The sequence below is a fragment of the Mustela erminea genome, chromosome 1 (assembly GCF_009829155.1).
Source record: "Mustela erminea isolate mMusErm1 chromosome 1, mMusErm1.Pri, whole genome shotgun sequence".
Lineage (NCBI taxonomy): Eukaryota > Metazoa > Chordata > Mammalia > Carnivora > Mustelidae > Mustela > Mustela erminea.
In genome coordinates this window covers 93,495,584-93,510,464 of record NC_045614.1, presented here as the reverse complement: position 1 = coordinate 93,510,464, position 14,881 = coordinate 93,495,584, and the positions used below count along the sequence as shown (strand labels likewise).

At 37.0% G+C, this 14,881-nt stretch overlaps 1 protein-coding gene across 5 annotated transcripts in view; it reads right to left on the bottom strand.

Moving 5' to 3' along the window:
• Window positions 1-14,881, bottom strand: part of PPP2R3A (protein phosphatase 2 regulatory subunit B''alpha) — a 194,397-nt gene that overhangs the window by 66,272 nt on the left and 113,244 nt on the right. For all 5 annotated transcript variants that reach the window (XR_004283352.1, XM_032333775.1, XM_032333767.1 and 2 more), the window contains one exon: window positions 4,172-4,246. Coding sequence is in view for 4 of the 5 variants with exons in the window: in XM_032333775.1 (XP_032189666.1) it covers window positions 4,172-4,246 (75 nt within the window). In the remaining variant the exon portion in view is untranslated. The remainder of the gene's footprint in view (window positions 1-4,171; window positions 4,247-14,881) is intronic.

Sequence of the window (14,881 nt, the reverse complement as noted above, 5' to 3'; positions counted from 1 at the left end):
TCTAGTGGTGAGAACATGTGGCTGCTTGGTTCTACATCTACCCTTGATTTTTCCCCCTAATTTTGTTCTACTACTTTTAGGTAAATAAAAAAGAAATTAATCCCAGTTTTTAAATAGCAAATTTTTAAAAAATAATTGTTAATAGTAAGAATAACTGTTTATTACCAATAAGTGGAACGAAATTTGCTAATTTTTTACCAAGGGATCTCTAGTCACCTTGATAGTCTGAATTTTAAATTAGTTTCCTTTCTTTTTCCTTATAACTACTGAACCGGAAACCTCTAATTCACAAGTGTAGGTCACCAGAAATTTGAGCAAGTGTTTGGCAGCTGTCAGACAGGTTTTGACAAGTGGAGTGGATGTGGGCACAAAAATTACAGAGATGGCTCACTGTAGGTAATTTATGCAGATGAACATTCTCAAATGCTGGAAGCATGGTTCTTCTACCTGGCGGGGAATGGTGAAAAGATCCTTGACTGGTCATGCTCTGGTTAGTATGGCTCCAAAAAGTATTTCTCCATGGTTCTCTGCAGAATTTGGACTTAAAAAAAAAAAATCTATCTAATACAAATTTCCTCCTTTCTCTATCAAGAGGAAAAATTCTAAAGGGGAAAGAGCCAAGTTGTTGGTGATGAGCAGTCTCCACCACAGTTTAGTCATCTCAAGAAATATCAGTACCTTGTCTTCAACAATTAAAATCCTGGCATTTCAGCCTAAAGTGATGGCTTCAGGCCAATGAAGACACTGAAGCTATCACTAGGATACCATCTGAGCACGCCAGAGAAATGTCTTTGCTGCCATTACCAGTGTCACAAAGAAGTATTTTCAATCTCATTGTTCATTTAAAAAACTCACATGAGCACCTCTTTCCTCAAAAAAGTCAGCATATGCCAGCTAGGATAAGCAGTCTTTTATTCACTGGTAATTTCTTTACACAGCATGCAAAACTGCAAATTCAAGGGCTTTAATTTGTTAGTATTTCCAATTTTCATTTTCATTCAGTATCAAGAGACCTATTTCTTAAATGCCAACTTGTCTCTGGAAATAAAGGAGAATATGGAGTAACTTTAGGTGCATTCTCTTATATGGGTAGTGATATTCTTTTTGCTGTATGCATAGTTGGGGCTCTGTCTTTCCAGTCTGGAAATAGCTGACAAAATAATTAACTAAACAAACAAAGGAAAAGTCTTTTCCTAAGTCATGGGTTTTTCAGTGATAAACAGAAAATAAAAGTTGCCCAAATTTCACCATATGAGTGTCACACTAAAACTAGTATTTGAGTCATCCTTTGTGTCAGTAGTTTCTTCTGACTAAAGTGAAATTGATAAAAAAAACTCTAGTATGCCAACAACAAAAAAATGTATTGTTTTATACCACATGCCACTGAGATTATATAACATTTGATAGGGTCAAATGACTAATCAATTTTGCTTTTTCTAAGATATTTATCTTTAATTCTGAGGCTAAGTTTCTAAGAAAGTGTGAACTTAACAGTTTTTGCTCTGAACAAGATAGAGAATGATGTCTTTGTCATTCGCTTTTATGCCATTAACAACATTCATTAATTTCATACTAGAAAACTTATTTTGATTTGCTCTAGAAAAACTGTGCTCTGAAGTAATGCACAAGTTCCAATGACTTCATACTATTATTTGACCAGATTTCACAACAGAAGAGGCAGTAGGGAGAAAAAATAACCAGACCTTTAAAAAAAATCCTGTTTCCAGATATTCATGTAATACTTTTTATTTGCACTTTTCTTTTTCAGATGGTACTATGAGGTTATTACAACAGATACACTTATCTTAGTACACAGAGATTCACATTCTATATTCTCAATGGGATCTTGTTTACTATTTGTTATGATGCTATTCTGAATTGCCCTATTATCAATATTTCATCCCAAGTATTTTACAATTTAGTAATTATTTCTGGGTAATGGATTTATTTTTGTGAATTGAGGATAAAAAAGCATAATAATAACAGAGTGTGAGTTTTAAAAATATAAATAATATGCAAAGACCATGAATATATGTCAGCAGAGATAATTAATTATATTGTTAATTGACCAATTTAGTTGTTTAATGATTAACATAATAGAATTTCTAGGAAAATGTGAATTATATGTGAACAAAATTGTTTCATGGCTTTTCACCCTGAAATTATAAATTCCTGGGGACCACTTGCTAGATGATACAGACCATCATGGGTCCAAGGTACTTCAACAAATACCAAAATAAAAAGTGTAGAGACAGAATATTTATCTCTATCTTAAAATTCTGTTATTTAACATCTTTTCTAAGAATAAATTCCAATAACAAGTTCCTCTATAGAGAGTATTTTCTGAATTCGTAGAGGGTTGGGCTGGATTCTCTCTAGGATCTTTTCTAGCTCTTAAGATTCTCAATTACGCTGTTAACATGCCCTGAATTTACAGAACAATCAACAATCAGAACCCAGTAATTCCCTATGGAGTTTAAGCCAGAGTTAATGTGTAGGATTCTTAAGCATGGATAATTTCATTTATTTATTCAATACATACTGTTTATCTAATATGTGCTAGGCACTATTCTAGGTATTAGAGATACTGTAGTGAAAAACATAGACAAATTCCCTGCTTCAGTGGAATTTCTATCATAGAGAAGGAGATTTTAAGCTTTAAAATATTATATGATATAAAATCTGAGAAGAAAAATAAGGTAGAACAAATGAATAGAGAGTGTAGGGGGAGGGGACAGAGGGAGAAGAAGGATGAAGAAGGTAAAGGGTGTTTAGGGAAGGCCTCACTAATAAGGGAATTTCTGAATGCACAGTTGGAATGAAGTAAATAAAGGAAGAAGTCATGTGGGTATCTGCAGAGAGCATTTCAGGCAGAGGAAAGAAGTGAAAAGCACCTGAGGCAGAAGTGGAGTTAGTGTGTTCCAGTAACAGAGAGGATGCAGTTGTGAGCAAAGCACAGTAAGTGAGGGGCAGGGTAACAGGAGAGATGAGAGCAGAGAGGTTGTGAGGGTGTGTGTGTGTGTGTGTGTGTGTGTGTGTGGTGGGGGGATTATGGGGAGTCTTAGCAAGGACTCTGGCTTTTCCTCTGAGTGAGATGGGAAGCCACTGGAGGCTTTGAACAGAGGAGTGACATGAACAGACTTACATTTTCAAAGGATTACTCTGCTTTGTGGAGACCGCTGTAGGGCAATGAAGGTGTAAGCAGGGAGACCAAGTAGAAGTAATCCAAGTGAGAAACAAGGGTGACTGCACCAGGGTGACTGTGGCAGCACTTCACAACAGTAGTGGTGTGCTTCACAGGCAAATATCACTTCTGAGATAGTCTTAGAAGACAGTGACACCTTCTGGCTCAAAGAAAGACTTACAAAGTTTTACAACAGAGAGCCAATGTAAAAGCCAAGAATGAAGTTCTGAAAGGAGAAAAAGAATGGTAGTATTCTGTAACTTGACAGAATCCAATAAATTCACAGCCAACAAAAAGTACTCTAAGAATGAGAGGATTTTTCTTGGGGGTGATCGCCCTGTAATCTTATTGGGGTGTGTGAGCCAGACACAAGGGCTAACTCACTTGAGTGTGGCTGTGATGGATGGGTTTGTCTTGGGGCTCACCTCTGGAATTCCTGCAGAGATAATCTGGGAGCTAGGGCAAAGAATTCTGGACACGGCTACCATGTGCACCACAGGCTGCTGGTGTGCTCTGACTTCATGCCTTGACTGTGACTGGTCAAAGGAGGCCATGCATCAGAAACAGGGCATGGGAACACCTCACAAAATGGGAGAGTGTGATTATGCTATGTTAAATTCTTTTTTTTTTTTTTCTGATTATATATAAGCTATTTCTCATTACCATTTCTAGTTCTAAATTTGAGATACATCCTTTTCTGGGAAAGGCTGTTTGTAAATGCTCAATATCAACTGAGTATCATTATTAATAACAAAGCAAAGAGTGTACCTCATAAGACCAGACAGAATGAATATATTACTCTAATTCTGTATACACTGGTACTTAATAAGAAGGAAAGTAGATACAAATAACTAATTCAATTTTACTGTACCTTCCTCCCACTTAAAATAATCATTATAGCTCAGGTTACCTTTTGCATAGATATCTGAAAGCCTGCACAAAGGAGACTTATAGATCTCTATTAAGAAAAAAGAAGACTCAGCTTACAGTGGTGATATAGCGGGAGTGGAATTCTGGAGCATCTTTCAGGAACGTGAGGCCAGGGTGTGTATCCACCACATCCTGAAGAAGATTAAAACCAAAACTAAATAAATAAACATACCAAAGAGCAAAATAAAAAGAAAAACTAACACTTGAAAAGAATTTTTCCTTCCTGTAGAATTATTAGCCAGTTGAGCGAACCTGCTCTTTTTAAAGCATTTAAAATTTAACACTTTAGGGGCGCCTGGTGGCTCAGTGGGTTAAAGCCTTTGCCTTCGGCTCAGGTCATGGTCCCAGGGTCGGGGGATGGGGATTCGGGGATCGAGCCCCGCATTGGGCTCTCTGCTCAGCAGGGAGCCTGCTTCTTCCTCCTCTCTCTCTGCCTGCCTCTCTGCCTATTTGTGATCTCTGTCTGACAAATAAATAAATAAATAAAATCTTAAAATAAAATAAAATTTAACACTTTATTACATTAAAGTTTTATTACAAGCATACTTAGGTGTGCTTTTGATATGCTAGCATACTTTAATAAAGCATTAAAATTTTAATTTAGCTATTATTTGGTGATTTATGAATCATATATCTTAGGGGTATGTATAGTAATTTTAACATGTCAAGGCATGTCAGGGAAACTCACCCTACAGATTCTGGGATAGGGGTTGTTAAGAGAAATTGACACAGAAAAGATGGTAAGATATAAGCTAACTACAACGATTCTTTTTTTAACCTAGAGATTTGGGAAGTTTCTGAGGGAGAAAAATAGGCATGTAGCTAAGTTTGAAATCTGTTCAATTGTTCCCACAGCTAATGTCCTTCAAAATAATTGTGTGGACAAATCTATTTTCAATCTAGGATTTTATTTTTATTTTAAAATCTGTTATTTTATTCTCATGGAAGACTATTAGAATATTAAAACCATGAAATAACATTTTTATTTTCTAATTAGATTTTTTTAAAAGATTCTATTTATTTATTTATTTATTTATTTATTTATTTATTTATTTGACAGAGAGAGATCACAAGTAGGCAGAGAGGCAGGCAGAGAGAGAGTGAGGTGGCAGGGGAAGCAGGCTCCCTGCTGAGCAGAAAGCCTGACCCGGGGCTTGATTCCAGAACCTTGAGATCATGACCGGAGCTGAAGGCAGAGGCTCAATCCACTGAGCAACCCCTCTAATAAGATTTTTAAAGCACTTTGAATGAGCCTAGAGAAACTACTGGAAATAATTACTGTTAATTTAATAACCAGAGGCAACAGCAACGGCAACATGGATATAAGCTATTAATTGGTTAGTTGTAAATGGGCAGACATCAGTTATACCTCTTTTCTTTGATTCTTCAGAACAGTTAACTGTCCATATCTACCAACGTGGTCTCAAGCCAATGGACCTCCTATTTAACCTTTTATTTGGAAATAATTTAAGACTTAGGGAAAGTTACAAAAATATTAGCGATTTTCTATGCCCTTTTCCCGTAATGGTAACAACTTACAAACCATAGTACAATGATCAAAGCCAGGAAGTGAACACAGAAACAAAAGTAAACCTACAAACATCATTCAAATGTTACCAGCTTTTCTCTTAGTGTCTTTTTCTGTTCCAGGATTCTACACCACATTTAGTTCTTTTTTAAAAATTGTTTTAATTTAAATTAAATTTAGTTAACATATAGTGTATTATTAGTTTCAGGGGCAGAATTTAGTGATTCATCAGTTGTATATAACACCTAGCGGTCATTACAAGTGTTCTCCTTAATGACAATCACCCAGTTACCCCCCATCCCCCACCCCTTGAGCAACCCTGTTTGTTTCCTATAGTAAAGAGTCTCTTACAATTTGCCTCCCTCTTTTTATCCTATTTTAATTTCCCTTCCCCTATGTTCATCTGTTTTGGTTCTTAAATTCCACATGTGAGTGAAATCATATGGTACCTTTCTCTGACTTATTTTGCTTAGCATAATACCCTCTAGTTCCATCCATGTCATTGCAAATGGCAAGATTTCACTCTTTTTTATGGCTGAGTAGTATTTCATCATATATATAGACCGTTTCTTCTTTATCCATTCACCGGTCAATGGACATCTGGGCTCTATTTTGGCTACTGTGGACATTGCCAATACAAACATTGGGGTGCATGTGCCCCCTTTGAATCAGTATTTTTGTATCCTTTGGATGGATACTTAGTAGTGCAATTGCTGGGTCATAGGGTAGTTCTATTTTTAACTTTTTAAGGATCCTCCATACTATTTTCCAGAGTGGTGGTACCAAATTGCATTCCCACCAACAGTAAAAGAGGGTTCCGCTTTCTCCACATCCCCACCAACATCTGTTGTTTAGTGAGTTGTTAGGTTTTTTTTTTTTTAAGTTTTTCTTTTCTTTTCTTTCTTCTTTTTTTTTTTTTTAAAGATTTTATTCATTAATTTATTTGACAGAGAGAGAGAGAGAGAGAGAGATCACAAGTAGGCAGTGAGGCAGGCAGAGAGAGAGGGAGAAGCAGGCTCCCCACTGAGCAGAGAGCCTGATGCGGGGCTCGATCCCAGGACCCTGAGATCATGACCTGAGCTCTAGGCAGCGGCCTAACCCACTGAGCCACCCAGGTGCCCCTGAGTTGTTGGTTTTAACCATTTGACCAGTATGAGGTGGTTTCTCATTGTGGTTTTGATTTGTATTTCTCTTATGAGGAGTGATGTTGGGCATTTTTTCATCTGTCTGTTAGCCATTTGTATGTCTTCTTTGGAGAAATGTCTATTTACGTCTTCTGCACATTTCGTGACTGGATTTTTTGTTTTTTTTTTGGTGTTGAGACTACTAAGTTCTTTATACGTTTTGGATACCTGCCCTTTATCTGATAAGTCATTTGCAAATATCTTCTCCCATGCTATAGGTTGCCTTTTGTTGATGCATTTAGCTCTTGTGCCTCATTGGTTTCTCCCAATCTTCTACAGTTCCTCAGTCTTGTACTTCATAATCCTAAAATACACTTTTTTTGAGAGAGAGAGAGAGAGAGAGAGAGAGCATAAATGGGGAGAGGCAGAGAGAGAGAGAGAGACCTAATCAGGCTACATGCTCAGCATGGAGCCTGATGCAAGGCTTGATCTCACAACCCTGAAATCAAGAGTCAGATGGATAACCAACTGAGTCACCCAGGCACCCCTCATGATTCTGACACTCTTAATGAGTTCTAGTCAGTAGACTTTTTCAACATGGTTTTGTCTGATGTTTCCTCATGATTAGATTAAGATTATACATTTTCGGCAGTTATACTACGTAAGTGGTATTGTGCGCTTTACAGTCATATAAGACTATGTGATGTCGGTATGTCTTATATCTTGTAGAGTTAAGTTTGAACACACTTGGCTGAAATGGGAACTTCTGGGTTCTTCACCATACAGTTATTATTCTCCCTTAATAATTAATAAATATTGTGGGGGATATACTTTAAGACTGCCAATATTCTGTTTCTTGGCAAATTTTTGCCCACAGATTTCAGCAGTCACTTTTTAAAAAAGATTTTATTTACTTGAGAGAGACAGAGAGAGAGAGAGAGAGGTAGCACAAGCAGGGAAGAATAGTAGAAAAAGAGGGAGAAGATGACTCCCTACTTAGCAGGGAGCTTGATGCAGGGCTCAGTCCCAGGACTCTGGCAGCATGACCTTAACTGAAGGCAGAATCTTAACTGACTGAGCCACCAAGATGCCCCAATTTTAGCAGCCATCTGTGGAACCTGATTGTAATATTCATACTGTGGTGCTTATCTTTTTTTTTTTTTAAGATTTTATTTATTTATTTGACAGACAGAGATCACAAGCAGGCAGAGAGGCAGGCAGGGCGGGGGCGAAGCAGACTCCCCGCCTAGCACAGAGGCCGATGTGGGGCTTGATCCCAGGACCCAGGGATCATGACCCGAGCTGAAGGCAGCGGCTTAGCTGACTGAGCCACCCAGGTGCCCCCTCCATTTATATAAATCATATTTTAAGTTCTCTCATCAATGTTTTGCTCTATTTTGTGTGCAGGTATTGCACATCTTTTGTCAGATTCATCTCTAAGTATTTAATATTTTGAGGTGGTATTATAAATGGTATTTTTTTTTTTTACAGATTTTATTTATTTGACAGACAGAAATCACAAGTAGGCAGAGCAGCAGGAAGAGAGAGAGGGGGAAGCAGGCTCCCAGCTGAGCAGGGAGCCAAATGTGGGGCTCGATCCCAGGACCCTGAGATCATGATCTGAACTGAAGGTAGCGGCTTAACCCACTGAGCCACCCAGGTGCCCCTATAAACGGTATTTTTAAAATTTCAATTTCTAATTGTTTGTTGCTAGTATGTAGGAAGAAAATTGATTTTTATATACTGATCATGTTATTTGTAAACTTTCTAAGCTCACTTATTAAACACAGCTTTAAGCAGCATCTTATGAATTTCGACATGCTGTGTTTTCGTTTTCATTCAGTTCAAGATATTTGTTTCCTTTTCATTTCTTCTCTGACTCATGGGTTATTTAAAAGTGTTATTTAGTTATCAAATATTTAGAAATTTTCTGGAAATCTTTTATTATTTCTAATTTAATTCCACTAAAGTAAAAGAAATACTTTATGAGCTGAATTTTGAATTTTTATGGAGATTTTCTATGGCCTAGAATATGGTTTATCTTGGTAAATATTCTGTGTACATGTTAAAGGAATGTATATTCTACTGTTGTTTGGTAAAGTGTAATATAAATGTCAATTAGGTCAAGTTGGTTGATAGTGCTGTTTAAATGTTCTATATCCTTATTGATTTTTCTTCAGCTTGTTCATTACTGAGAACAGCACATGGAAATCTACAATTATAATTGTGAATGTACCCATGAAGTTCTATCAGATTTTGCTTCATGCATTTGAAAGTCTGTTATACAGTACATAAGCATTTTGAATTGTCATGTTGTTATATATTTTTTTAAGATTTTATTTACTTATTGACAGAGAGAGACAGACAGACAGACAGCGAGAGGGGGAACACAAGCAGGAAGAATGAGAGGGAGAGGCAGGCTGCCCTCTGAGGAGGGAACTTGATGAGGAGCTGATCCTTGGACTCTGGCATTATGACCCAACCTGAAGGCAGACATTCATGACTGAGCCACCCAGGTGCCCCCATGTTGTTATATTCTTTACAAGTTTTTATATTCTTGATGAATTGATCTCCTTATAATTTTTGTTACATTCTTCATGAGTTGTTACATTCTTGATGAACTGATCCATTTATCTTTACCTAGCAGTATTATGTGCTTTAAAAACTACTCTGTCTGTATTAATATAGCCATCCAGCTTTCTGTTCTTTTTGCAGAAAAAAATGCCATGTAACATAAAATTCATCCAACAATTTTGAGTATATAGTACAATATTGTCAACAACTTGTACATTGTTGTACAACAGATCCCTCCCACCCCAATCCCAAATGATCAAAACTCCATACCCACCAAACAACAACTTCCCGCACACTCTCCCCCAGCTTCTGGCAACTACTTTTCTTTTTCCTAGGAGTTTGACTACTTCAGATACCCCATTTAAGTGCGACAGTACAGTAACAGTCTTTTTGTGACTGGCTTATTTCGCTTAGCATAATGTTCTCAAATTTTATCCATGCTGCTGAATATAACAGAATTTCCTTTTATTTTAAAGGCAGACTAATATTCCATTATATGTATATGCCACATTCTCTTTATCCATCCGTCTACTTATGGACATTTAGGTTGCTTTTAATTCTTGGCTATTGTGAATAACGCTCAATGAACATGGAATACAAATAGCTCTTTGAGATGGTTTTCCATTCTTTTAGGTATATACCCCACAGTGGTACTGTTAGGTCATATGGTGGCTCTATTTTAAAATTTTTTGAGGAACTTCCATCCTAGTTTCAATAGAAGTTACACCCTTTTACCTTCCCACCATCTGTGCACAAATGTTCCATTTTCTCCATATCCTCACCAATGTTGTTTTTTTTGAGTTGGGGGAAATTGGAAGGGGAGGTGAATCATGAGAGACTATGGACTCTGAAAAACAATCTGAGGGGTTTGAAGTGGCGGGGGTGGGTAGGAGGTTGGGGTACCAGGTGGTGGGTATTATAGAGGGCACGGATTGCATGGAGCACTGGGTGTGGTGAAAAAATAATGAATACTGTTATGCTGAAAATAAATAAATTTAATTAAAAAAAATAAAATGGTTTCTATGGTAAAAAAAAAAAACCCAACAACATTCTAACAGGTGTGAAGTGATATTTCACTGTGATTTGATTTGCATTCCCATGTTTATTATTTTTTTTAACTGATGTTGAACATCTCTTCGTATGCTTGTTTGACATTTCAACTTCTTTGGAGAAATGTCTTTTCAAGTCCCTGCCCATTTAAATATCTGCTTATTTTTACTGCTGCTCTTATTGAGTTGTAGGAGTTCTTTATATATTATAGATATTAACACAATATCAGATATGTTTGCAAGTATTTTTTTTCCCCATTCTATAGACTGCCTTTTACTACACTCTTCCCTTTGCTGTCCAGAAGTTTTAAAGTTTGATGTAGTCCCATTTGTATAGTTTTTCTTTTGCTGCCTATGCTTTTTTGGTCATAGCCATTGCCAAACCCAAGGGTCATAAAGGTTTCCTTCTCTGTTTTCTTCTAGGAGTTTTATAGTTTCAGGTCTTAGGTTTAGGTCTTTAAACCCTTTTGAATTCATTTTTGCACGTGGAGTGAGATAAGAATCTAACTTCTCTCTTTTACATGTGGATATCCAATTATCCCAATACCATTTATTGAAGAGATCATCCTTTCCCTACTGTGTTGGGAATGGATACAAATCATCTGAGTATACGTGCAAGAATTTGTAGTTTTGTAATATATTTTGAAGTTAGGATATGTGAAACTTCCAACTTTGTTCTCCTTTCTCAGGGTTGTTTTGGCTATTCCAGGTCCTTTGAAATTCCATATGAATTTTAGAATTGTTTTTCATATTTATGCAAAAATTGCGACTGGTAATTTTAAACTTTACTGGGGAATAAGCAATACACAAAAACTGTACATATTTAATATATACAGGTTGAAGAGTTTGGACATATGTGTATACCCAAGAAAACATTACCACAATTAAGGTAATAACATATTTACCACCTCCAAGTTTCCTTGTACTTTTTTTCCTTTTGTCTGTTTGTTTGTTTTGGTAGAATACTAACATGAGATCTATCCTCTTGACATATTTTAAGCTGCACAATATAGCACTGTTAACTTTATGCACTATGTTGTATAACAGATATCTAGAATTTATTTCCCTTTCATAATTAAAACTATATCCATTGAACAACATCTTCATGATTCAACTTACATGAGGTATCCAAAACAGACTCACAGAAACAGAGAATAGATTAGGGTTGCCAGGAGATGGGGGAAGGGGACCATTTGGATTTTGACAGAACTTGAACTGATCTATACAGACTATTCTGGGTTGAATGGGCATTTAACAATGTTAAGTCTTTCAATCCATGAACACAGTATGTCTTTCCATTTATTTGTAAGAGCTTTCTTTTGATTAGTGTTAGCATGCTATCTCTCTTTTTCTTCTTTTACTTTTAATCTACTTATGTCTTTATAATTAAAGCACATTTCTTTCAGGCAACATAAACTTGGGTCTTACTTTCTTGTCTAATCTTTGCCTTTTGAGAGTATTCACATCACTTACATTTAATGTGTTATTGATATTGATATGGTTAAGTTTAGGCCTATCACCTTGTTTGTCCCATCCATTCTTTTTTTTAAAAAAATATTTTATTTATTTATTTGACAGAGAGAGACACAGAGAGAGAGGGAACACAAGCAGGGGGAGGGGCAGAAGGAGGAGAAGACTCCCTGCTGAGCAGGGAGCCTGATGTGGGGCTCGATTCCAGGACTCTGGGTGCATGACCTGAGCCGAAGGCAGACACTTAACAGCTGAGCCACCCAGGTGCCGCTGTCTCATTCATTCTTTGTTCCCCTTTTCCCCTTCCTTTCCTGCCTCCTTTTGAGTTCACTGAGTATTATTTATAACTTCTATTTTATTTAAACTTTTTGGGGGGGTTTTAGCTATAACTGTTATTTTAATGGTTGTGTCAGAGAGTAGAGGTACATCTTTAACTTATTACAATCTATTTTCAAGTGGTATTATACCACTTCATGGATAATATGTGAACCACACAATTGTATATTTCCCATTTTTCTTCTCCTGGACTTTAAGCTATTGTCAAATTGACTTTAAGCTAACTTTAACTTAGGCATATGTTATAATCACCACAAAACACCACATTATCTTTTAAAGATATCTGAATAATAAGAAATCATATACATTTATCCATTTAGTTACCATTCCTGGAGATTTTCTTTCCTTTATGTAAATTTGTATTTCCATCTGGCATTATTTTCTTCCTTGACTGAACAACTTCCCCCCAACCCAAATACATTTCTTATACTGCATTTCTGATGGTGATGAATTCTTTCAGCTTTGCTATGTCCAAAAAATTCTTTAACTCACTTCCATTTTTAAAAGATATTTTCACTGGGTATGATGCTCTAAGTTGATAGCTATTTCTTTGAGTACTTTAAAGATGTTGCTCCAATGTTTCTGACTTGGACTGTTTCCAACATGAAATCTACTTTTATCTTCACCTTTGTTCTACTTTATGAAATGTGACTATTTTCTCTGGCTGCTATTCAAATGTTCTCTTTATTACTGGTTTTGAACTACTTTATTGTGATGTGACTTGGTATAGTTTTCTTTGCTTTTCTTGTGCTTTGGGTTTCTTGATTATCTTGGATTTGAGTTTATAGTTTTTAACAAATATAGAAAATCTGGGGCTATTATATCTTCAAATAATTTTTCTATTCCCCTGCAATGCAATTCCAGTACTAGCTATCCAGAATCGGTACTGATTTCACAGGTTAGGGGCACAGTCCTTCACAAGACTTCTCTCACTATTAACTACACCATCCACACTTCTGGCCAACTGACTATACAGTTGGGGGTTTCCACTACCCCCTTAGGTTTAACAAGTTGCCTAAGTGACCCAAAGAAATGAGGCAAATATGACATTATGGTTACTATTCTATTATAAATGATACAAGTCAGGACCAGCTAAACAAGAGATGCAGAGGGAAAACTCTGAGAAGGTCTGAGACACGGAGCTTCCTATTCTCAGGGCATGGAACCCTTCCAGCCCATCATTGTGCTTCAGTGTCCAGAGTTTTTATTGGGTTTCATTAGGTAGGCATGCTTGATTAAATCATTGTCCATATGACTGAACTCCATTTCTAGGTTCCATCCCCAGGTTGATATCACCTGGCTGAAAGACCTAACTTCTAATCACATAGTTGGCCTTTTTGACATAGCAAGTACTATCCAGGGACCGACCATTAATGAGTCACCTCATTACTAAAAATTGGGGGCATGGTCCCAGGAGCCCACCGTGAAAAACAAAGATGTTCTTATCATTTGGTAAGTTGTAAGCATTTAGCAGCTTTGTCCTAGGAACTCAGGACAAAGACCTGACAAATTCTTTATTTGAAATTCCCCCACCTCTCCCATGTATAAGTATGTTAGTTTGCTTAAAGTTATGTCCCACAGCTCAGGGATGCTCTTTTCATTTTTCTTTTCTTTGTGTCTCCATTTCTCATTTTGGATAGTTTCTAGTCTATGCTTCAAATTCACTAATCATTTCACTTGCAATGTTTAATCTACTGTTAATCCATTCTGGTGTATTTTGTAGCCCAGACACCTTAGTTTTCATCTCTACAAGTTCAGTTTTGGTTTTTTAAAATATATATCTTCATGTCTTAACTTTTTGGGTAGATGGAATTCAGTTATGATAGGTGTTTTAATGTACTTGTCTAATTCCAACAGCTGGGCCAGTTTCAACTGATTTTTTTCACCACATTACCTATTGTATTTTTCTGCTTCTTTGCATGCCTGATGGCATCAACCATTATAAATTTCACCTGGTTCAATGCCGGATTTTTTTTTTTTTTAAAGATTTTATTAATTTATTTGACAGGCAGAGATTACAAGTAGGCTGAGAGGCAGGCAGAGAGAAAGGAGGAAGCAGGCTCCCTGCTGAGCAGAGAGCCTGATGTGGGGCTCGATCCCAGGACCCTGGGATCATGACCTGAGCTGAAGGCAGAGGCTTTAACCCACTGAGCCACCCAGGCGCCCCTGAATGCCGGATATTTTTATATTCTTATAAATATTCCCAAACTTTGTTCTGGAATGCTGTTAAGTCACTTTAAAATCCTTTTATCCTTGTAGCTCTTGCTTTCTAAATTGGTTAGGCAGGACCTAGCAATGCTTAATTTAGGGCTAATTATTCTTCATTAATGAAGCAAGACTCCAAAGTCCTGTATATTATGAGGTTTCCAGTCTGGCTGGTAGAGACCAATACTATCCCTGGCCCTGTGTGACTGCTCCCTCTAATCATGGATAGCACTTTCTTTAGCTTTAGTTACTTTCTCCACATACATCTTCTGATCAGTATTCTACTGAATACTTGTGGAGGAGTTCTAAAGAGGTCTGGAGCTTTCTCGCTGGTGCTCTGCCCCTAGCCACCCTGATCCTCTAGCTCTCACCTCTGTCTCCTAAAATCAGGGAGTCTGATGGACTCTGCCTGGAGTCCCGCTTCCCAGACTGTGGCTTGGAAACTCTCAAGGCAGTAAGTTGAAACAACCATAAGGTTTAA